The 22,323-nt window shown below is 39.1% G+C and overlaps 1 protein-coding gene across 4 annotated transcripts in view; it reads left to right on the top strand.

The window, feature by feature from the left end:
• Nucleotides 1–22,323, top strand: part of SLC10A7 (solute carrier family 10 member 7) — a 181,883-nt gene that overhangs the window by 135,445 nt on the left and 24,115 nt on the right. For all 4 annotated transcript variants that reach the window (XR_011140948.1, XM_068942220.1, XM_068942217.1 and 1 more), the window contains 2 exons: nt 10,837–10,982; nt 14,670–14,708. Coding sequence is in view for 3 of the 4 variants with exons in the window: in XM_068942220.1 (XP_068798321.1) it covers nt 10,837–10,982; nt 14,670–14,708 (185 nt within the window). In the remaining variant the exon portion in view is untranslated. The remainder of the gene's footprint in view (nt 1–10,836; nt 10,983–14,669; nt 14,709–22,323) is intronic.

The raw sequence follows: 22,323 nt of genomic DNA, 5'->3' as shown, positions 1-22,323 counted from the left end.
CACATGTCTTCGCTGACTGCAGTATGTGATTCTTTGGGCCAGAATGAAAGGTTTTTCTCTTCAGTCTTCACTCAGCAGTTGCTTTGAAGAACACGCAAGTGTTTGGCTGGGCTTCTTCCAGTGCTCTCTGATTCCCGTTCTCTTTATGCCTTCTCTGTCTCTGAAGAGCAAGAACTAAGAGATTCATATTACATGAGATGGAAGGGAGAGACCAGGAATACCTGGCTCCACAATACTTCTCTCCTCAGCCATCTTTCTTGTAGCCAAACTTGAGAGCAGGTAGATTGCTGCTCCTAGCTCATCAGGTTTTCACAACCAACTTCTGTTTTTTACCGAGCAATATTAACAAACAAGTTATTATCATGTCATTAGCATGTCGTCTTTCTCACTAAATCCCAAAGGAAGACTGGGAAATGCTGTTATTGCCAGTATGGCTGCCAGCTCAGAATACTAGCAAAACCAAATTTAGTATCAAGCTTTGTGTAATTGGAAATAGTGTAAATGTTTCCTATTTGCACAGACTGCCTGATCCACCCAAGCTGAGATCTCATTTTGTGTTTGCACAGCATTTCTGTAATACTAAGCCCACCACTCACTTGAACTGGGCTCTCCATAAGGAGTCAAACTGAGAGTTTTGAATAGGCTGTGGTTGCTGGGATAGGCTGTGTGAGAGCACCTCTTATATTTTCCCTTGCTATTCGTATACGTGACTGGGCAAGCACCCACTGCCATTTATGTCTCCTTCATATGAGAGCATCCCAAGGGGCTACACTTTCAGGAAGGTGACATACTGGCAGGCCAACCTGAAAGTAGGAAATGGTGTAGTCAGATGACTTCTAATTGCTCTCAGACATAGAGTACCTGAATCCCTGTTGGTTTTTATCACAAGATTCACATTATAGCATGTTTAATATATTGCAGTTTATTGAATTTTGACCGCTCTGTGATTCCAGAAGGGGAAATACTGGAGGAAATTGGGGAATCTCCTTTCCATTCTGACCTGAAACATATGTTTCTTTGATTAGACTTTGAACGTGGCAAGAAATTCTGCACCAGCTCCCAGGGCTTCCTTTTCATCCGTATACTCTGCCAGTAGTAGGTTTTTTATTAATATTTAGAAAGTTTGCCTCCAGCAGTACTAAAATGTGCATCAGAGGACAACAGTTGTTTACCGTGTTTGAACTGAAGAATCTCACCCAGGAGATCTCATTCACTTGAAGTTTACATCTCTCAATCTCGACTTGCAGAAAGAGATCGATGAATAACAATTGTCATTTCAGAGTTGCACCTCTCCAATTATTTATTTGGTTGTGTGTCTTCCCAGATGTACACATAATTGGATCAGACACTAAAAACCAGATTGCAGGTTTTTAATGACAGCAAGCTCATACCTCTTTACAATAAAAAAAAATAAACACATATATCCAGTTGTAAAATGATAATGACACAAAAGACCTCCCAAACCTCTCTCCCCACCAAAAACAGTTAAAGTTAATTTATCTACTTTAAGAACCTGCATTATACTTAGCAGACAGCTGACAGGTTACCCTTGGGAAGATCCACATTTGGACATGACTCAAGATTTTTTTTTACCTCAAGCTGGCAGAGGCTACAAGTGTCACCCATACTAAAGCTGTTGAGTATTGAAGATGATGTTGAGTCTCCCTGAGAGATTTGCATCTACATGTGCTGCTCTGAGTGCACCTTCTGGCAGCCAGTCTGAGCTGCTGACTCCAGCCACTTTAAAAAAAAGTGGGTGCAAAGATTTTAAAAAGCAATTACATCACCAAAAATTATCATTCGAGGGATCTTATTACAGGGCAGTCTTGGAATCTGAAAGAGGGGTCATCATCCAGTGCACGCACATAACCCTGGTTCACAGAGTTTTAGGACAGGAAGTGGTAGTCCTCAATAATTCTAGATGATAAGTTGTTATTTCAAAACATCTTCCCAAATGACTGGGACAGTGAAGCTTTACTGGCCCTGTAACTTCTTTTCCTGGCTGCAAAAATCAGGTGGAAGAGAATTTAAGGAAAAATTACGCTAGTATTCCTAATAAACAGGCTTTTTCCTTATGAAAAGAAGTAATTGTTTCCTTGTTTTACCATTTATAATCAGTTTCTTACTTCATGTTTTCCTTTGCTCCAAGGCTTCAAAAGAAAAAAGGCTTTTAATTAAAAGATAGGATGGAACAGGTTAGAGCATGATCCTTTCCTCCTTGTGTTCAGAAATATAATAAGAGTGTCTGTCAAACATGTTTCTAATGACTTTTTTAATAGTCTATGTAAACAAAATCCACGTATTCAAAACTTTAATGCTGAGCGAGCTCCTAGCATCAGTTGCGTGTGGAAAGGGTAGTAATGTACTAATAAACTCTCAGCTTCATGTTTTTAGGCATTTGTCAGTCTCTTTTTCCAGAATTCCTAACGTATTAAACCTTCAAAAAGCATTGGCTAAAAGAGTTACAGAGAAGGGGAGGAAGTGTTTAGATTCCCTTCATTTGTGTGCACAAGTTTAGATATTACTGGTGAGCTACAAGGAAGAAGTTATCCTTTGCCTTGAGCGTATAATCTGTGTGAAGAGTGACTTGATATCCAAGCAATAAAGAAAGCACTAAAGCGCTGGGAGCAGCTTCCTGCATTGTGGTCCCAAATTAAGGATAAATCACATTTAAAGTATGACTCATGGTGGTTCAATTCATTCTTGAATTCCCTGTTAACTAATTACTACTGTAGTGTTGTCAGACAGGTGGAGGTGTTCTGGAGTCGAAGGCACTATAGTCTTGGACTGTTGATGTTAAATGTTTCATTGTTAGCAGCTGGTAAGATTGTCTGTGTTGTTCATTAAATATCACTTCCAATCTGAATGCACCCGCTGAAAATCCAGAAATAGATCAAACTATATTCTTTCTCTTTCTCCCATCTTTTCCGTTTTTATTTACTTAAAACTTTGATAGTATCAAGATGTGCTGTTTCCTAGTAACTGTGCTTACATTGCACAGTTGCTGATTTCTGTGCACAGTTTCTCATTTCAATTACCTGAAGAACTAAAAAAATAGAATTAATGAAAGCATGCAAAGCATATTAGATTTTCTCCTTTTTTATTTTTTGTTAAGGTTATGAGAAAATAAATATGTTATTCCTTTTTTCTCTTCCTTCTTCTCCTTCTTTATTCATATATTAGACCAAGCCAGTCTTTTACTACCCAGTATGGGTCTCAGACAGGTAGTACTTTGTCTCAGACAGTGAAATTCATGCGCCGTAATGTAACTGTATGGCCCATGTGATGTAAGCACATCACTCAGTGATTCAGTGCAGAGCCCTCCCATTAATTCTAGTGCTCCATTTAGTGTAATGCAGGGACCTGTTGAATATTCTAGTAAATCATTGCTCTTTCCCAATGAGAGGGATGAAAGTGAAAATGTTGAAGATTAGGTTCTATGTAGACTTCCCAACTGAACTAGGATTGCCCTCCATTCTGCAGTTTTCCCCTGCAGCCTTTCCAGACTTCTTTAATCTCTCATCAGTGCCTTGTAAAACCTCCTCCTGAGATGTTTGTTTCTACTACTTCATTACCATTTTTTGCTTTCCATCACGTTTAAGACTGAGCCGAAATGTGAAAATATACTGAGAAAATAGTCTCAGCCTCTTTTTTTCCCATATAAAATATTTTCCAAATCTTCACACCCACTTACTTGTGGGCAAGCAGGAAGGGGAACGTGGTCTCAACTGCTACAAATATAGCAGACCCTTCCCAGTCAGACACCAAGTGTCTATCACCTGGAGACAGTTGTAGCTGTGCTGATGGAGGATCTTTTTTGCCTACTACTCAGATCTCCGGTGGTAACACTGGGTTTTGTCACCAGGTATGATTGAACCAAAAGTGCCACAAATCATTGTACCAGCCTGTCTAGCTGCCATGGATGATTCTCATCATGAAGAGTTGCAGCTGGAATGGGACTGGAAGGGGACTACCAAATTCTCCTCTGAGGAATTTTTCATCTGGGGAAGAGCTAGGCTGCTTGTTTTAGGCTCAGTTTCAAGTAATCACTTCTTCCTCTTAGTTAATGTCATTTCATATTCCTAGAAAGAATCAGAAGGTGCTTTCTTCAGCTGAAATGCAATAGTCAGTAGGCAGCAAATGTTTCTACTGTGATTAGTTGTAAGGTGTCATTTGGTCCTGAGGAAAGAGCCTTTAACTGGACTTCAGTGCATATTCTGGAGTGGGTAGGTATATCGGAAAAAGAATCTTTAACCAGTTATTTTGTCAAAAGCATCTTCCCTTGTTGTGATATCAGTGTGTCATAGGAGAGTCATAATATATAGTATTTTATTTACTTAAAACTTTGATAATATATGTTAGGATATGATAAACTTTGATAGGCATAGTATATAAGCCTCTGTCTCATCAAGACTAACCATGGCAGTGTGAATTTTTTCCAAAAAAAAAAAAAAAAGAAGAAAGGAAAAGGAAGGAAGGAAACCCTTAAGAAAGCTTGCAAACAAGTGTTTCGGGGCATTTCTCCATTCTGGTAGATATCTCCATGAACAAACTTCTAAACTGGACTTAGCTGGGATCTCACCACCCTCCTCTACTATGCAGTCACTGGGCTGTATGCCATCCTGTTCTGAAAGGCACTATTCTAGCACTTTCTTTGGCAGGGCAAGTTCAGAAAAACCCTGCTCTGGGAGCTTAGTCAGGGTTTAATGCAGTATATGCCTGTCTTGACAGGCTTCTTCTAAGTTTAAAAAAAAAAAAAAAAAAAGCTATTTGACCTACTGATGTTCTTTTCACATCAGCCCCCGAGATGATCTTTCAGAAAGACGGAGGGGGTCAGGTAAGCTACCATCCTATGCCTGCTTCATCTTGTATGTTACACTTAGAGACTATGACAATTGAGATTTCTGAAACGTACAGACGAGTAGGAAAGAGCACTGAAAAATCCACCAGCTAAGGCTTTTCTTCTAAGTATTTTCACTGCTCGTTTGTGACAGTTGTTTTTCATTCTGATTTCCTGAATGACTGGTGGTTCCATAGCCTTAGTGTTGACCTCTTTGTTTTGTACCAAACCTCTTTTCCTAAGAAGAAATGCTGGAGTATCTTGTGATTTGGAATATGTTTCAGTAATGTAAGCAGTAAAGTTTTAGGATAAAGTGTTTGTTATGCAGACATTTAAGGGGAAAAAGCCTATACCATAAAGTACGTAAGTAGAGCATCTAGCAGTAATTCTGCTTTGGGTGCGAGAGATAATGGCCCAGGTTTTGATGGTAATAAAAATGTTCTATTAAGTTCTCTGAAACCATTGCAAAGTGATAGAAAACAGCAAATGATGAAACACTGCTTTGAGGGAAGCTTACAAATTCAGAGAGCATAAAATAAACATATTAGAGTAGAAAAAGAACGGAGTTCCAATCCTTATTGTTTTATCACTTCCATCGTGGGTATAGGATAAAAGAAAACTCTTACTTGCTTGTTAGAAGAAGAAAGCTCTTACTTCAAGTTCTTACTTGGCAGATGTCAGTTGAAAGCTCTGCTATGGAATATGCTGCAATGTCAAACTCTGTTGGGTAATTTTAGACAAATGTGTCATGTGTGACATGGAAATATGGCATGCTGTACATTAGTGATTTCCCAAGTGTTTGGATCAGGTAGTAATGTGCTGAGAAAGTGCTCTTTATCTCTCCACACTGTGTACTTGTATAGCAATGGGGAAAAGCTTTTGGTAGAAATTACTTTAGTCAGAAAAAGAATCCATTTACAATATGTGCCTTCTAACATCTTTCAGACAATGCATTGTATTAAAGAGGCATTTTTTGATTAATGTTTTATAAACATTTTTCAGCATGACAGCTTAAAGTCCCTGTAAAATTGTAAATGCGTGCATAGTGCTCACTTCCATAAAGTCAAATGCCATCTCATAAAGTCTAGTTGGATCCTGTCAGCCACAGTGACACAGAATCAGTACCTTAGAGCATTAAAATTAATTTGCTTCATTTATATTACTGCAGTGATAGCTAGATGAAGAGAGTCCTATATTTAAATTCTCTTAAAAATACCGTCAAATCTTTTAGGATTTATTATTATTATTATTATTATTATTTAACTGTTAACTAAATGTAGTGAAGTGCAGCATAAAATTTTCCTGGGCCTTTTAGAAAGGTGATGACCAAATGTGAAAGTAGCAAAAGGGAAAGAGGGGATATGGGATGTTGTACTGGGTGCAAAGCTGGAAGAAGACTAAATAGCTTTCAGCTGAGTAGGTTACTAGGGAAACAGTGGCCTTAGATCAGGGCTGGTAAACCGCAGCCTTGGAGCCAAGCTGCGATACCTTGGAGCAATGGAGAGCAAATAGGGTTTCCTTATACTAGACCTTAGGAGCAGTCCTCTTGCTCCTCCTTGCTGTTATTGTAGTTCATGGAGGAAAGAGAAGCAGCTTTGCTCTTGCTGGCTTTTCTTCAGGTATGCTAACTCCTTATGTGAAAGGGGTTGTGTGAGGACAGAAAGAGGAGGAGAACAATGAGAATATACTCCTGATCCCGGGCCTGCCCCACTTCTCTTCATTGCGGTGGGCCTGCTGGGAGCTCAATAATTTTAGTGGAAGTCCCAACAATTTATTCTACTGTGAGACCAGAATCAAAGGTCTTGGGAAGGCGAAACAACTAGGCTAGAAGAATGGGGGCAGAGAAGAAGAGGGGAAAAAAGAGGGAGAGAGAAAATACAAATGGAAAGAAAGAACAAGAGAGCCTGTGAATTCAAGAGCCGAAGAGTGAAGAGGGATGTAGGAACATGGGTGAGCACTGATACTCCTATCACAGGAGGGGGAAACTAGAGCCAAACAGAGGAGAAGAGGGAAATTCAGGGTGAAAAAGCTGGGAATATCAATGACCTTGTTTGTAAGGGGTATTTGTGGAATGATCTCAATCTTTTCTCCCTTCTGTTACTCCTCCTTTAAGCCTAGTGAGGTGCTGTTTTCTCACTTAGGTGAGTACCCTGTTTCCTTATCCTTTGAGGGAGGGTGGAGTAGAGCCCTGACCGGGGAGCCTGGCACGACGTTTGCTCAGCTCCCCTCCAAACAACAAGGCTGTTAAAAACAGTTGGCAACTCAGCACCTTGTTGCACCCCTACTTTGAGGGAAGCTGCCCAAGTTGGCACCAAATGGCAGAGACATGCTTAGTTGTTCGGTGTGGATAAAAGGTAGTGCCTGAGGACGTTTGGCAGAGGTGCAGAACCACGCAGTTGGAAGACTATAACTTGCACGGGTGGTTGTCACATGAGCCCTCAGACCATGACAGAAGTCTTAAAACTTAACAAAAAAAAATTGTATGCAGACTGATAGTACCACTGTTCCTCTTTCGATGTCAATCAGGATGAAGACCCATGAAGTCAGTGCAATTACCCTAAAGTGCAGATGAGCCTGATTCAGTGACTCTGTGAAAATAAAACATAAAATCCGTAAAGTTATTATTCTTTATACACGTGAACACAGAATGTCACCTTAGTGCTCCAGCTTGCAAGGGTGGGGAAAAAGAAAGAGCCACTGTGTTGTTTGAAGAAACTTTAACTAAATTGTAACTAATCTAATGGTTTGGTTTGCTTTATAATATATGTGATTTGATCCTGTGTAAAATTCTGTTTGACTAATACAGCGCTATCATGTTCCGATAGCACTGGAAGCAATAGACCATGAAAGATCCGCAAAAGAGTAGTGGACAGCCCAAAATAATGATAACCAGATCCTTTTTGCTTAGCACCTTCATTGCTTGCTATCTATCTGAAAGTTTTACACCCATCTCGCTCACTTTATTACTTTTGTTATGGCAACACCTGTTCATGGCACCACTGTTTCAATCAGTGTTTCTGTTACAGCCTCTGTTAAGGTTGGTTCCTAAGGTTGGTTCTTGAAAATATGTTGCGGGTTAAGACTTACCTACAAGATCAGCCCAGGCATTATAGTGGCACTTTTGTTCCTTTGGCTGGGATCTTTTTTTCATTTTGTTTTTTTTTTTAATGTTTTATAAATCTTTTACAAATACTTACATTTTAAGAGAGGAAAGAACATTTGTTACAGTATATTTTTCCTAATTAGGAATTTGCATGAGTCTCACATTTATTCCTGCTAAAATCTCTTGGTTCTTTTATTTTAGGCATTTGGAAAGCATTAGCAGTCATATTGATACTTGCAATTACTATGTATTACTGTGAAAAACGTTAGAGAATATTTTAAAAAATAAATAAAATCCCAATGCTGTTTTGTTTGGCTTTGTGGTGTCATTACTGACACACGCATTTGAAGCTGCGATTTGTGGATCTTTGTTGTGAATTATATTCCAATAGTGTTGCATATTGACTGGAATTACAGAAGTCAGAAAGCACATAAGAAGGGAACAAGGCCTTTTTTTTTTTTTCCATTAAACTAATGCTTACCTGCAAAAATTTTTACTACTACTTTTCACTAGTTAGTTTTTTTCCTAGTAAATAATAGGAACTGTAATTGCACATTAGTGGCTCACAGGAACCTATTGTTGTGACATGTATTTAAACAAACTGTGAATTAAGAACCTCTTTCTACACAGTAATCTAATTATATTGTCATACTACTTAGAGTATTTTGTATTTATATTTGACAACTTTAATTTTCTTTTCATAGTTTACTGAAATAGCTTTCCTCTAGAGAATTTATTCATCTTTTAAGCTAGAATTCTTCATATTTTCTTTCAGTCCAGAAAATGTATAGCAATTTAAAGACTGTCTCAGTCACTTTCAATCCATTCTGTTCATGTCTTTGCCATTAGTTTTTTGTATGCTCTTAGGCTAGCCATTTTAGTGTTCTCTGATTCTCTGTACGAGTCCTGTTCAGTTTACTGAAGAGGTTTTGGATCTATGGATGAAACTGCACTACCAAAATACCAGGTAGTGTCTTATGAATATAAATATAGCATGTTGATAAGTTAAGACTCTAGATTATTTTTATATAGTTAGAGAACAGAAAAGGTTCCACAGGGCTGAAGTTCAGACTGGGAAACAGGCAATAAAACCGTTATCTGTTTACAAAAACAGTATGATGGGCATTTGAGGTAAATTACAGTCTTTAATGTAATGCAAATGCCCATTTAATTTCTGTCCAAATGCTATCTATTCCCAAGCCCCAGAAATTAGTGTTAATAATAAGCAGCTTTATTGTTTGGTGTTAGGTCCATGATGTTTTTTGAAGGTAATTATTTAATAATACTGAAATTAAGCCTGCAAACCTTCATTTGATTCAGTCTTTCCCTGGAAGTATCCACATAAGTAAAGGCTACTATAATGAGGACTAGATTGTTAGTGATTTAATATGATGAACCTAATTAAATTAACTCAAAGAAATTGTGCTGTGGAAACACCAGGAAGAATTCAGTAAGCCTTGATGCGTGTCAGTGATAGTGGTGCACTGGTGGAGTGGTAAAGATTCAAATAAGTTATGTTTCCTCACCTAGGGAGGAGGCAACTTTTATTAAGGGAGACCTGGAAGGGTGTTGAGAAGAGGAATTTACCCAAGATATAGAGAGAAGCTTATGTAGGGCATACTTTGCCCTATGTAGGGCAACTTTGGTTGATCTGAAACATCAACTGCTGGGGGAGTAGAGGGCGTGTGCCATAGCTCAGCTTTTTATGACCGCTAAGAAAAGAGACGCACAGCTGAGCTTTGTGAAGGCTCTAGTCCACTTCACTCCAAAGCTGATGCTGGTGGAAGATTCCTAGAATGACATTTAAATCAGGGAGGAACTAAGGTATGTTTCCTCCTGAGGAAAGCCAGTCTCGTTTGCAATTATCCAAACATCTGGTCAGACAAGGCAGGCATTGTTAATAAGTTTTACCTGCACACATGCTTTGTGGAGCATGGTAGCAAAGTTCCATGATTTAAACAGATTCTTTTGCACAATAATGTATTTGAAGTAAACATAAACTGTTTCATTACAGCACAACAAAATCAAATTTAATCTCATATATCGCTTCAACAGGTGGGAAGATTATGCGTGGAAAAGTCTTACAGAATTAGCACTGATGATTCCAAATTCAAGCTCATAGGAAAAATAGCCTTTCCCTTGTTCTGAACCTCTTCCAACATCTAGCAGCTTCTGTGCTCCAGCTGCTCCCTAATTCTCCATAGGCATGATCACTTCATATTTTCACTCAATTTGTTAGACTTTTTCTCTCTTGCTGTTTCTCTTCCGAAACATAGAGGTAGAGCAGGAAGTTTTGCTCTCTAGCAACGCCTGAACGCTCACCTGAACAGTACTTGGCGCTCTACCTTGTCTATGTGAATCGGCCAGAGGAGGAGAGGCAGCTCTCGTCTCGGTACTTACCTACTGGTGGAGAGTATGTGAGCAAAACGCATCCCTCCTCCAGTGGCGAAAGCGCTGAAGAAAGGTTACAAGCAGGAGTTGGGCAGGTTGGATAACGAACAAGTTGAAACAAGTTGAAACAGAGCACAGCAAGGGGAAGCAGTAAATAAAGAGTATAGGACTCAGCTCAGCAACCAAACATTCATGCTATAGCAGAATGCATTTTATATCAAGCCTTCAGCAGAAGTCTGACAGTTATCAGTATAATTAGAAAAGATCTTTTATGACGTTCCCCTACTCCTTCCTTTCTGCCACAGAAGAACTTTCTCTACAGTGGAATTTGTTGTTCATGTTCCTCCGTTTGTTTGTTTGTTTGTTTGAAAATACTCCCGAGTCTTCATTTGGTTTCCTTTTGGGTGTTTTGGTGAAATCTCAGTGCAATATAAAATGTTTCACTATGATCCTTGGCACAAAATCTGAGGTGAGAGTCTGTCTCCTCTTTTTCTGCCTGCAGGGATTCCAATGCTGAAGATAGTGTTTGCAGGGTACGAGCACCTGTCCTTAATTTCCGTCCCCTTACTCATCTATCATCCTGCTCAGATTCTTCTTGGCAGTCTATTGGTACCAACAATAAAATCTTGGATGGTTTCTAGGCAAAAGGTAAGAATTGCTCTTATTATACATTATATATGTAATATATATACATTATATATATATTCATAATGGAAATTCTGCTGTAAGGAAAAAACACCTAAACACAACTCTAAAATTCTTCAGGTTCCTTGTAGATTCCATGGTAAGGATTTATCTGTTTCTTTACTTCCTTTGCTACAGTGACAGTCACAGTGGTATCAAATTAAAAACCCTGGACTTTATCCCGCTTGGCTTTGAAAAAATTAAAATCCAGAAGTTAGACCTCTGCAGCTAGGTCCTTTCGTAGTAGCAAGCATTCAAATTACAAATTATGCCCAATAAGAATGGTTCAGTCTGTCGTTAATAATTATAGCATTGGACCTGTCTTGGGGACATGTCCACTGTCCACTGGCCTGGGGGACCCTTTGTGAATTGAATAGAAACAGGACTAAATCTTTCAAATGTTTTTTACTTGGTTTCCCTTTACGGTTGCAAGAAGCCTATGAGAGGTTGGTGCATCACATTTCACATCAAAAATATGGCATGGGATGACTGGTAGGATTGTAGCCTATGATCTAGAGTTTTTGGCATTGACATCAGTGATTCAAATTCCACTTAGCTCTGCATTGATTGAAAACATTCACATCTGACAGCCATTCTGTGACCTATATGAAATCATTGCAATGGTTTTGGTCCAGTTCTCAGAGCAGGAGTAACCATCTCACAGAAAACTGGTCCTTACAACTGATTTTAATGCTGTCTTTAACGTTACAAGATGATAAGGATTAAGAGGCTGTGGCAGCTGAAGTAGTCTGTGACCTGTGGGACAGTTGTTCTAGGTGCAGGTTGAGACACATATTGTAGGAAGCCCAGCTCCACCAGTGCTCTGCATTCTCCACTTGTCTGTGGAGACATTTTGTTTTAATCTTCCATGTTTCCAATTTTCAGCCCAGACCAACTAGCTTCACTCCACTGAGGTCACCTTGCTAACTCAAATGCTAAAATTCCCCAAATTTGTAATGTTATGGGAATCTACTTTCAGTTACCTGAATTGTAAAAAGCAGGAAAGCTCCCAGTTTTCAGGAATTGTGTCCAGAAATCCAGATCTTGTTAAGGTATACCCATCTCAGCATCCAAAAATGGATATTTGAGAATCATGTATCATTTCTGGGACTCTGTTGGTCTGAAAGTCATGATAATTTTTTAAAAGTCTTTTTCCAACAGAAATTATCAAGAGACATTAGTAGACCTCAGTAAGGGCTGTGTAAGGAAAATTATGTGCTATTCCTGCAAAAAGATAGCCTGAAGTTGACACCACTAGTGACAGAATTATCCCTGCCATGCTGACTTCTGTTCATCATCTCACTGCTCCCTGCTGCCAAGACAGGGAATGTGGCTGGAGCTCGTCCAGACCTCCCTGATCCTCAGGGGCTGTGATGGCCTATTGGGGCTGCTGTCAGTTGCTGCACATTAACACAGCCTTTGAACAGGGCATCGGGAAAGTCAACCAGTACTGGAGAGATTTAAAGTCCACCAGCACTAGTTTCTTATTCATTAAGCATCAAATAAGCTGTCTGTGCTAATCAGACTGTAACGCTACCGTAAAGCTGCTTTGGGGGATCGTTGTTCTGTTGAAGCCGTTTCTTCACTAGGTCTTCTGTATTATTCACAAATGTTATTTTAATTACTCTTAAAAAAAATCAATAAGGTTGGGTTTGGTACAGTTGCAATAAGTATAATAGAATGTTGTGACTGGATAATGGTCTCCTGCTTTGAAAATAAACATGTCATCATCACCCTTGATGTTTATTTTCTATAAACACCTTGGCTTCACTTTGGCATCTCTCTTGCAGGGGGAGGCGGTTATCCAGTCACAGTACTCAACTGCAGTGACATTCTTACTTAATTATGATAGTACATGTGATCTGCTTGTATGAAATTGAATTTAAATATTTAGAGGTTCAACTACACTGAGGTATTTCTAGTTTGTAAGTATGGCAGCAGAATCTGCCAAACTACAAAGTAAAAAATTGTTTCCCCAAACAAGATGTGGAATGATGTCTCTCTCCTAAGTCTCTTGCTGAATAATATCCAAAAGTTTAATCTTGAATGGCTAGATTTAACAATAGTTAAATGCTAGTGTTTCTGCATGCTGGTGTTTCTGAGGGGAATATAGCCTATTTATTTTTAAAGGTTTGGATTTTTTTAAGGGTTTACATTTGTGCTAGAGTGTTTTCTAAGTAGTGCTTACAAGCTTTAAATGTACAATATTAAAGGTTAATATCTACAGTAGAAGACCCATCAGACTTCATCTCTCAAACTGAAAATTGTTTATTCAGCCAGTCCTCTAGAAACGATAGTCTCTCACCCACCGAGCAATGTTAGCCTGTCAGAGCGTCTCCCCAGAAAAGCCAAGGAAAACAGAGGTTACAAATGTCAGGAACTTCCCTCTCTCTCTGACCGCTTTCCCCTGGCAGGGTCACAGGCTGCTCGCAGCAAATGCCGTCCTCACATACAGCTCCGCAGGGTGCTCATCACTTAGCATAATTATTGATAGTAGCTGCAGAAGTACCCTAGGGGAATAGGTGACCTCTCAGGTAATGCATTGAAAACACTTCCTACTTTTCATTATTTCCCTGCGACACTTCATGCTGCATTAAAGGCTAATCAAAAACTTGCGTGTACCTCTGTGGACTTGTGGGGTGCACTGTGTGAAACACACCGCTGTCCACCTCCAGGTCCATCTCACACCGTGCAGGCTGCGCTGCTCTAGTACCATAGGAAAGAGGCATAAGAAAATACTGAGCTTTTCTTGTGCCCTTTTCCAGAGCACACCAAAAGAAGGCATCCTGCACAGTTGACCACATCAGTACACAGGAGAAGCTGAGAACTAAACACCTTTTAAGCCTGTCACACAGATCTTCTAAGTTAGAGAAGCTTCTTCCTGCTAAACTAGAGACATGATCACCTATCGTTTGAGTTGAACCTCTGTCACATACTGAATAGTTCATCTAGCTTAATTGACCAGACCTGAGGGGAACACAGAGCTGGATCTTGCCGTTAAAGTAAAGGCATGTGGTTTCTCTCCTCTGTGTAAAAATGTTCAATAAGAGTGGAGTCCAGCTACAGCCATTTTAAACCTACGAGAACTTCAGATGTCACCTGGCATAAGATTCTCTCTGGCGTGGTGGACTTTGGCTTACTGTTACCTTTTCTCCGAAAGGAAGGCATAAACATTGCAGGTGCTTGACGTTCACCACTGCAGCAGTGACTATACTCTGAGCAAGCTTTGAGCCATGTGAAAGGAGGCCAGAAAACACAAAGATGTTTGTGGAAGTTTTCTTCACAGTCTTTCCCTAACTAGGTCAGAAGCTGTTGTATCCATGCCACAGGTGGTTTTTTGAGTGGGGTCCCAATAGTTGCTTTCTAAAAGACATCTGAGACTCATCTCAGATGAGTGCTGTGTTCCTAAGGTTTCCTTGTTAAGACTATCTGTATAGGAGGTGGTTGTGATGGGCTACCAGAGAAATTATCATTACAAAACCTGGATCATTACAAAACCTGGAGTGGTCTGTCAGCTGCATGCTGATACCTCACTCAGCCTTGCAGAAGTACATGGAGCATTTTGTCACAACTAAAATAAAAAGCTTGTCTTGTGTTGCTGGTCTTTTTTTAAGAGTGCAAAAAAGTGACCGTTTTCTTTACTATTCACAGGCACTGAAGTTAACCAGGCAGCCCAAAGCACCCGTGAAGGTATAACAGTGGAGGTGGCCTGTGTCACAGTGAATGTATATATGTACTATACTGTACACACAGACAATTGAGACAACTGGATATCTGTGAATGTTGCTTTAGTGCATATTTTATTTTTATACACACACACACACACATATATACATATATATATATATATATATATATATATATAAAAGATACCTGTTTAAGTGCCTTACAAATACATTTTTGGCAAAAACATTGTTTCCGGAAGCCACTTTGATGGTTACTGCAAGAGGTTGTACAGTATTTTGGAGTCCTTTAGTTTTTATTTTTCTAACAGAGTGGATGGTCATAACTAACAGCTGTGTTTCTTCCATTGCCCCTGCTTTGAAGCCAGGGTGCACCAGCTGTAAGTTTCTGTTTTAAACTAGCCAAAATGACCAGAAGCCTATCCCACTGCTGACTTACCCTGAGAAAGAGCTTTCTGAAGGTTTTTTTCAAGATTGACTTGAATTTGTGTGTGATTCTGTTACACTCCCTAGTCATATGACTGTGACATGCCTTTTTCTTCTGAGTTTGTGTATTCTCAGCATGGGGCCATCCATTGGATAGAAGCTGAGAAGCATGAATTATTTGCATTTGTTGACACAGTTGTCTAGACATTCCTTCAAAGTTAATGGTTTTTCAAGGAAATTCTTTCAATTCCATTGTATGATATTGTGCCATTGTATATCTTAAATGCCTCATAAGCTTCTTCAAAGAAATGGTCTGGTGCTTGGGTTATGAGTGAAGTATTTGTGTTTGCAGCTAGGACATCTTTTATAATTTACTGCAGAAGAACACAGATTTTTGTTTTTCTTTTTTCTTTTCCTTCTCCCAGTGCAATGCACAGAGATCTGCAGTGACAGAATTTAGGATGCTCATATTTAAACAGAGTCTTTATTGTAGTAAGCCAAGCTAAGTTTTCTATACTGCTGCATTGGTAATGAATAACAGCTTGTGCGGACAAGAAAGTTGACAATTATTTTTTGCTAATTAAAAGGTTCCTCATAGTAATCAGAACACTATCTTAGTTAATTTGATAATCAATCAGAACTTTTTTATAAATCAGGTGTTGCTGTTTGTAATGATATTATAAAAAGGGGATACAAAATACTGTTTGTACAAGTATGTACAAGAGAAAGAAACACGGGCATATATTTAAACACACAGCCAGCACTGCATCTTATCCAGGAGATTAAGATTTCAGAAGAGTGCACTAGTTCGGACTCTTGAGGTGTACCCATCTGCAAAAACTGTGCTGGCAATTATGCATTAAAACAATAAAAGGAACGAAAGAAATAGGTCAAACAGGGATTGATGTAAGCGCAGAAGTGTCGTGTGTGTTATGGTTAACATTGCACTCAGTTGCACCGTTAACCGCAAACACCTAGGAACAGATCTTTAGGAGATGTAAATTATCATAGCGCTGATAATGCTATACTATTTACCCAAGTCAAATATCTGTTATATGAGAATAGGCACATGCAACTGATATCCCTTTACCTTAGAGAAAAATCATGCTTGGTTTATCTAGTTTGTTATTCCTAATTTAACAACCAAGAAGTAATTTGATATCAATCAGCGATGCTTTAACTGATGGTCAGTGCAAAATGGATCTGTTGCCATCTGTATGAGAAATTATCAGGAGTTGATAGTGACACCTTGTTCAAAATCTTCATCACCAATTAACTGTAACGAAACCACGTAACAAAGGTACATGCTGTGGTAATGTAATGAATTCTCTTCCTTCCATGGAGGGGAATTGAACTGGGCACCCTGAGCCTGTGTGAGGGCTGAGAGGTGCTGCCTGCCACCAATCCCCTCCAGTACTGTGATCTGTTCTCACCAGCCAGCAGCGCAAAGGACAGCAGGCAGTGGGCTCGCAGTATTAATCAGTGTGTCCCTGGGTAGCATACACGGATCCACGAACAGGCCAGCCTGAGAAGTTATTGGAGAGAGTAGCATGTGTATGTTCTTGGCCCAAATTAAAGGTTCCCCCTTCTTAAGCAGGCTAACCAGAAACTGGCTCCATGTGCGTGTCAAAATTCCTCTGCCTTTGCTGAAAAACGGTTGCAGCAGAAGGCCTAGACACACAACTGTCCCCCTCCGTTCTGTTTCCATAAATCTGCCCTGAACTTCCAGAGTATGTAAGGACCCGATCCCAATCCCACTGAAATCTGTGAATCTTTCTGTTGGTTTTAAATGGCAAAGGAATAGGCCCAAGGAGAGTGCTGGCCTTTTTTTTTTTTTTTTTTTTTAATATGCATGAAGAGTCCAAACATACAGTCACTTCTTCCACTTCTGTGGTTGTATCTATGCTAAATAGTCAATACACTGCAAATACTCTTACTGAGCTACCTCTGAGTACTGAATCTCACACTTTCAGTACATCCAACAACTAGCTTAGATTCCGTGGAAGACATCCTTTTTCCTTTGTTAAATATTTTCTGTGTTTAAGAGTATTTAAGCTATTTCAAGAGAGAGTTTTGTTAGATCCTTTGCAAAGTCATTGCTGATTTCTTGGGACAGCCTAAATGTTGTGTAGATTTTTCTTAAACCCAGATGAATGTTGGAGGTGTTGATCTGAAGGGAATGGAAAGCAAAACTGAAATACATTTTTTAAATACATACTTAATGAAACTTAATTATTCATGTCAATTCTGTCATGTTTGAAGACTGTTAAGCTGTTTGTTTCATGCCTTCCTATTATGTGTATGTCTTTAATAAACAGAATGGTTTTGAATTTAATTTTGTTAGTAGGAAAAAAGATAAAATTCTGTATCCTCTAGGTCAACTTTTTACTTCTGTTACCTAAAGTTTTGTTCTTTTGCAGACAAACTTTTTAAATTCTTTGTTTGTCCTTTCTAAAGAAAAATCTGTGAACAGTATAAAAATATTTGATCAGCTAATTTGGGGAAAGAAGCCCGCCTTTCTCTGCAATTTCTTTCATGTGGATGTAGCAAACTTTAAATACTTGGTTGTACATTTGGAAAAAGTGAGAATCAGAGAATACTGTAAATTATAATCAGATGAAAATTAATTGAATACCAACATTTTTTAAGTAGAGGATTAGAACAGTTCTAAATACTTCCAAATTCTTAGCTTTTAAATTTAACTGAGACATGTAATATTAAACATAATCAGGCAAAAGGTGGCAAATGAGAACTTTGCCCATGTTCAAACATCAGGATTTTCTTGATCATTAACACTTCTTAGCTTCCACGTAGCTATAATCCCCTCTGATGATATCAGTGGGGAAAAAAAACTTTAAAACAATGAAACAGCACTTCAGAGTTCACAGGGATTCTCAGCACCTTTATGGTGAGAGTTACTCAAACATTTCATCCCTCCTTTTATGCTCTAAATTGAGAAGCTTATGACAACCCCCCAATAATAGGTCCAAGATAAGTAACTTCTTACGTATTTAAAATCAAGATGTATAGTTTGTGGTTGTTTGTTTTATATATATATATGTATATATATATAAAAAACTCCTTTACTTAGTGTGAATAGGCTATATGACAGAAAAGCCACAGTTCCAGCAGAAGCTGGGCAGTTGTGCTTGTTTACAGACCAAAAGGAGAGTAATCCAGCAGTTTGGTTTTACGAAAATACAGTCCCATATGTTATTCTGGCAGTCAGGGAAAGGGGAGCCTCTTTTGTAACGTGCTACCCTGTCATTATTTTCATCTTCAGTTTTATTTGTGTGTGGTTTTCTATGGAAATATCTTGGCAGCAGGAGGGTAGAAAGCAAGCTGAAATATTGTATGTGTGCAAGCACATATATTTATGTGTAAGTGCGTACGTGCATAAGATACAAGCAGATGTATATGTAAGGAGTAGTATCACTAGTAAGGACCAAGTCCCTGGTATACATTTTTGCAAGTCTGCATATGGAGAAAGAATTACTTTTTTGATGTTATTCTGACATTAAAAATGAAAAATTAAAAATTTCAGACACTGAATTGTGTTTTGTATTGAATCATAATCTCATACAGAACCTTTCCAGCAGACGATCGCAGTATTGTATTTTTAAACTGGAGACTGTTTTGCACTTAAATAGATGTTGATGCATTCAGGAAATACAACGTGGTAAGAGGCCAAATCATAGTTTCTCCATTTTGTTATAATCCAATTGCATGTATATTGCTATTTTTATTAAGTGCCAGAAACAAATGCAGTCCCTTGCAAACACCTTAAATAGACACAAGACTAAATTCTGCCCTTAGTTACACTTGCACATCTCTGATGAAAGGGCTGTTAAGCTGTAGAATAGTCTCCCTAGGGAAGCTCTTTGAAAAGCCCTGCCATTGTTCTAACAATGCCCTGTGATAATGTAGCGTAGGAAGAGAGTAAATGAAGAGTATTTTACTTCATGTTTGATAGCTTGCCCTTTCCAGCATGTAACAAACCTAATCTCTGTTGTCCCTGCTTCCACGGGTGGCCTCCAATCTCCCAGATCAAAACTACAGCATCAGATTGGAGGAGTGTCAGAAGAGGTGGCATTGTCTCCTCTTTGTGGTTTTCTTGCCTGAACCACAGATCCCTTGTGGTCATTAGACCGTAAGTTCTTTTGAGGATGCACTCAATTAAATTCTCTTAAGTTTATGTGTACAGTTCCTCTAAAATTCTTGTACAACAGAGAACACCCTGCAGGACAGTAAGTAAGCTTCTTGAGTAGTACAGAAGAGTGCTCTCCAATGGCTTTAGATTTTTCAGGACTAGAAAAAGCAATGCCAGGAAATACAGGCGTGAGGCAATGCTACAACCGGGTCTGATTCCTGCTGCACTCTAGAGCTCTAGCAGAGGTCATAAAATCAGCCTCTAAACTGCTTTCTTGCCAGAAAGGTAGAGACCGAGATCTTCGGTGAGAAGTGAAATTAAATTTGTTAGTGATTAAAAGGATGTGTTGGAAGCAATTGGTGCCGATAAGGCCTCTCAGCTGCTTCCCTAAGCAAATTGCAGTCTCTGTGGAGTATCAGCTTCTCAGTCCATCAAATTGCAGTAATCGAGTCTGGAGTTGATTGGAGCATGAGTCACCACTTAATTTTCTCATCAGTGGAGGCCAAATCTTCAAAATATTTTTAGATACATTTCCACAGAGATCTCTGCCAGGCAATGACCTATAGAAATGAGCAATAGGTACTGTTGAATCAGACTCTGCTGTCTGCTACCTACCTACCAACTGCAGTTTTGGGCAGGGAGAGCAGGTCGATCAAAGGCCTTGCCATTGTTATATAGAAAAGAGCCCCACTGAGTTGATTCCAACACCTGCATTTGCTAAATGAAACATAGTTCTTGTACTTCAGTACTCTTCCTGAAGCTCTGAAAGCTGGGGCTCAGCTCGCCTAAGAAACAACAATACAGAAGTCAATGCCAGCTTTTACTATAAAGTAATATAATAAAGGAGAGCTGCATGGCTACTAAAATAACCTGTTAACTCTTAGTGTATCTAGTAGGTCTAGATCAACTCGGGCTCTGCATTGCTATCCCAGACTGAAAGCAGGCATGTGGTTAGAAATTGATTGTAATCCTGCTCAGAGAGACAGCCGGTAGTTAACAGCTGCAGCGCATGGAAGAGGCAGTACATTTCCGAAGGATCCTGTGCTAGTGCATATTGTCCTCTCTTTACATGTGTTCAAAGTTACCACCTGGCACAATCATTTTTCACCCAGTTAATAAGAAAAGATTCTTTTTGGATGGCATCCTCTGTGTGTGGGCTCCATCTAGTATAATTGTAACAAAATCGAAGACTTGCAGATGTTAGCATGCAGGTGTTAGTTCATCTCTGTAAGAGAAAAATTATTACTTATGGCTGTGTTTTCCTATGAAATGTTTCCAAATTCTAAGGGAAATTAGTTCTCTTAAAAAGGAAAAAAAGGGGGGGGGGGGCTGCCTTGAAGGAAAGATGATTTCATTGATATGATTAAAAAAATTATAGAGGTCATGTGAGAACTGGCCTTTTGCCAGAAGAATTGCAGAAAATAAAATTTGAGCGTCCCATGACAATAATTGGGAATGAAATTCTATTGACAAAAGCTTGTAAAATTGTGTGCTCTGTCCGCTTCACGGCATTGTGACGGCAGTCCTTCCCAATCAGTGTCCTTTGTCTGCTACACAGCCCATACTCTAGAGATGTTACAAAATTGTTTCAGATTTCCTGGTGCCTTCCTTATGTAGTTTTGCCACTTCTTACAAGGAGTGTTTGACGGTATCTGCAATAAAATCTTTCCCCTATCTTCAGCCTAGATTTCCCCTTTTGAACTTTTTCCAGTTGTTCGTAATTAAAACAGTTGGTGTCGTTATCAGTAAAGATGCTTTCTCCTGAGAGCCTGATTGTGACATTGGACCACAGTCCTGATGTAATGGCACTTCTGGGGCAGTTTGGGGAAGGGATTGTGCCTTGGACAAATAAAAACTCACCTTTTTCAGTCTTCTCTTACCCACTCATTGCTCACTCATTACCTGTCTGAAAAGTGCAGGTGATACGTGCTATCCTGGCACAAGGCGTTACATGACATAGTACTGAGATCCCATCCCGCAACAGCATGGTAGCTTAACTGTGACTGAAAAATCAGGACAGCTTTCTCAGATGCTGCCTGGGGAAGCAAAGTCAGCTTGGGATGTTGACACTGAAGAACTTTACCTATCCAAATTCTGACTCTAATTTTTTTTGTTAGGCCTTACAGCTCCCTTAGCGCTGAAATGCCCACTTGGCCTGTAACTCTGAATTGTATCTGTTATATTCTCTGTTGGTCCTTTGTGCAGTCCCACTTTGTGTATTTTGTTGCATCTATCCATCTACCTTGATTTCTGATTGTTCCCCCTTAGCCTTGATGGGAACATAAACAATATCTATAAATAGCTAGTGTATAAATACTAAAACTAAGCGATTCTGGGAAAAGTGCACCTCAGTAGAGCATCTAACGATTCTCTGGGAAATAATTTTGCTATCAGGATAACACCTTCCAAAGGGCAGACTCTAACCCTTTTCTGTATTCTGAGCAGTTTTGTCTGTACTGTTGGCGGGCATACTTTCAAGCGAGTAACACAAAAGAGCATTGATATAAAATGAGCAGAACTCAAATCTAGACTGATACCCTGGGTCCAAAGTCTCCACTTGATGCTGGTAATAATGGCAACATGGAAAAATGCATATATGAATGTATATATGAATATGTATATATGAAGCACAGTATGCTTTGCCAAGGTCTTCTGCAAATTCTTGCTTGTTCTGTTTCACAGTTTTGCTTTCAATTAGAGAAACTTCAGGAGGACCTCAATATTTTTCCTTTTAAAAATTAAAAATATTTTTTTCAGTGAAATCTTTCAGAGCACTGTTTGTCTGAAAAATTAACTGTAGTTCCCAAACAGCGGCTCAGGACTGAAAAAGGTGCATGTAAAATATTTGGCTTATGCATTCACTATGCTCTTTCCCCAAAACACACACACAGCCCTTCACGTACCTCACAGAGAGTCGTCTAAAACTCCCTGTAGAAAACTTGTATAACGTATCTGTTTAGCTCCAATTCCTTGCTAAATAAAAGATATCCCAGAAGTACAATAGTGTACTAAAAATAAGAGTATGACACAATTTCAGCCAGCTAAT

Source organism: Struthio camelus, chromosome 4 (genome assembly GCF_040807025.1).
Source record: "Struthio camelus isolate bStrCam1 chromosome 4, bStrCam1.hap1, whole genome shotgun sequence".
In the NCBI taxonomy this organism is placed as follows: Eukaryota; Metazoa; Chordata; class Aves; order Struthioniformes; family Struthionidae; genus Struthio; species Struthio camelus.
This window is presented reverse-complemented; position numbering and strand designations above follow the sequence as displayed.